The sequence below is a fragment of the Phalaenopsis equestris genome, unplaced genomic scaffold, assembly GCF_001263595.1.
Source record: "Phalaenopsis equestris unplaced genomic scaffold, ASM126359v1 Scaffold001339, whole genome shotgun sequence".
NCBI classification, from domain to species: domain Eukaryota; kingdom Viridiplantae; phylum Streptophyta; class Magnoliopsida; order Asparagales; family Orchidaceae; genus Phalaenopsis; species Phalaenopsis equestris.
Window position 1 is genome coordinate 165,593 of NW_018165778.1, and position 2,350 is coordinate 167,942.

The window sequence follows — 2,350 nt, forward strand, 5'->3', positions numbered from 1 at the left end:
ATCAAAACTAATTAAACTACATTATATCCTTTTTCTAAGCCATTAAAATTAACGGTAATTTTACCCATTATTATAACAAATAATAAAATAACATATTACTATTGTCAAAGTTTTGTGAAAAATAAGTTGAATCCTGAATTGGCTCGATGTCTTTTCCCATTGCTTCCTTCCATTTCATTAAATAATAATCTTACAATTTATTTTAAGTACAAACTATATGTATAATCTATTTTAGATAACTTAATAATATATATTCTTAATCTAAATATTCAGCTAAAAGGGAAATAAATTAGAATAAAAATATTGAAAATAATTTAAATAAGGAAGCTCCTAATTATAGAAAACTCTTAATTTAGCTGTCTGATTTTCATCCTTCCTGATGGACATCCCCCGTCAAATTGATATTGATTAATAAGGTTGAATCCTAAATAAGCTTTTTGTTCTCTAATACCATATCAAAGTTTTGAGAAAAATAGGTTGAACCCTAAATAAGCTTGATGTATTTTTCCTTTGCTTTCATTCCATTAAATAATAATCTTACAATCTATTTTAGGTAGAAAATATTATGTATAATCTATTTTAAATAACTCAATAATACATATTACTAATTTAAATATTCAGCTAAAAAGAAAATAAATCAGAATAAAAATATTAAAAATAATTTAAATAAAAAAACTCCTAATTATAAAATACTACTAATTCGTCCTTGATTGACAACTACTATAAAAAATCAATTATTAGGTAGAATTAAATGAATTATATGTTAATTAGGTATATTAAAATATACATATATTGGCATCAATAATAATATAATTACTTAAAATATTTTTAAAAAAAGATATTTCAGAGGCATTTATATTAATTTTAGTTTAACTACACCCAATCCCAATCCGAGTTAGCCAAGTAAATTTAATGAGTTAATCTGCCAATTCAAAATTAAGGGCCCGTTTGGGGCAGCTTATAAGTACGTCAGCATTTTTTAAAACGTCGCCTAACAGTTTGGTTTGCACGTTTTTTAAAACATTGTCTGCTGCGTTTGAGTTTTTTAACACTAAACAAAGACTGCAAACCCGCGGGTCACGTTTCAGGACAAGTTGTTTTATCCTAAAACACACAAGCCGCCCCGAACAGACCCTAAAACTCACCAAATAACCACTAAATTTTGCGTTACCTACAACTCACCATCTTCACTTCTCAGATCACTTAATTTTAATAACTAAAAAATTATTCAAGTTGAGAAATATCAACTCATTCCCGTCCATCGTACATAATATTGCAAGCAGACCTCATCATAAGAAACCACAATGCAAATAACAAAAAATAGAAAATGTAAAAGCTAAATTGCATGGTGAGATAATTAAAATGTCAGAATAATAAAAAAATAACTGACCAGATTTCATCTAATTAAATCTATACTAAGAATATATTAATCATCCCTTCAAGCTTCCACTATTAATCTATCAGCAGCAGCATCATTCAGTTTCCACAAGCACGTACAATGGCTTCCCATTCAGCTTTTCCCGGCCCTGCACAGTAATATATATATATATATATTTTTTTTTTTTGAATAGCAAGAAAATAAGGAATTAATTACTATTATTAAAACATTTATGTACCTTAAGATGGGGTACTTCAATAACACAGGCACATTCCACAACTTGCGCACCAGCATGTTCTGCAACGACAAAAGGAATGGCATTGGACTCAAATGCAATCCTGAAAGTATCACTAAGGGGCTGTTTTATAAAAGATTTGGCGGATTTATTAAAGAGGTTTGAGTAATAATTACCCCCAAATGCAATTACAGAAAGAATTATGACTGTTGCTAGACATTGCTGCTAAGTCCAGTGAAATGATCCTATGTTATCACACCACATAACATTTCTTACAGCTAAAATTTCTGTGTTATAAACCTTGTGCATAAAAGACATTCTCTCTTTTAAAAAATTGGTAATAAATTTTTTTTTTTTTATGTATACTAAATATTTGAGTGTCATGAGCACGTGTTGGATTTGTTCGTTAAGTAAATGAGCTGAACACAAACAAATTTCATGAGCTCGATTTATAAATGATTAAAACAAGAATAATTTTTGTTTGCCTGTGTTCGACTTGCTTTTTGGCTTAAGTTTATGTTTTAGATGTGATTTCTGTTAAAAAGGTCGAGATATACATGAAGAGACAAGAGCACGTTGCAATAAAATGATCCTAATTTATTAGACTTGATATGATACTCAATAGGACACCATAAAAAAAACAAAAAAAAAATGTAGCCCATAATGGGATAACTGCTTGTTGTTATTTGTGTTCGGCTCATTTTTTGCTCAAATTATTTAAATAATTAAATATATAT

At 28.3% G+C, this 2,350-nt stretch overlaps 1 protein-coding gene across 3 annotated transcripts in view; it reads right to left on the bottom strand.

Moving 5' to 3' along the window:
- Positions 1-1,224: 1,224 nt before the first annotated feature.
- The window catches only part of LOC110034048 (adenine phosphoribosyltransferase 4-like), a 4,812-nt gene continuing 3,686 nt past the window's right edge, over positions 1,225-2,350 (bottom strand). For 2 of the 3 annotated variants that reach the window (XM_020738287.1, XM_020738288.1), the window contains exons 7-8: positions 1,617-1,675; positions 1,225-1,526 (exon numbers count right to left, since the gene is read on the bottom strand). In XM_020738287.1, the coding sequence (XP_020593946.1) occupies positions 1,473-1,526; positions 1,617-1,675 (113 nt within the window). In that variant the 3' untranslated portion in view covers positions 1,225-1,472. The remainder of the gene's footprint in view (positions 1,527-1,616; positions 1,676-2,350) is intronic. The other variant, XM_020738285.1, reaches the window with a different exon arrangement.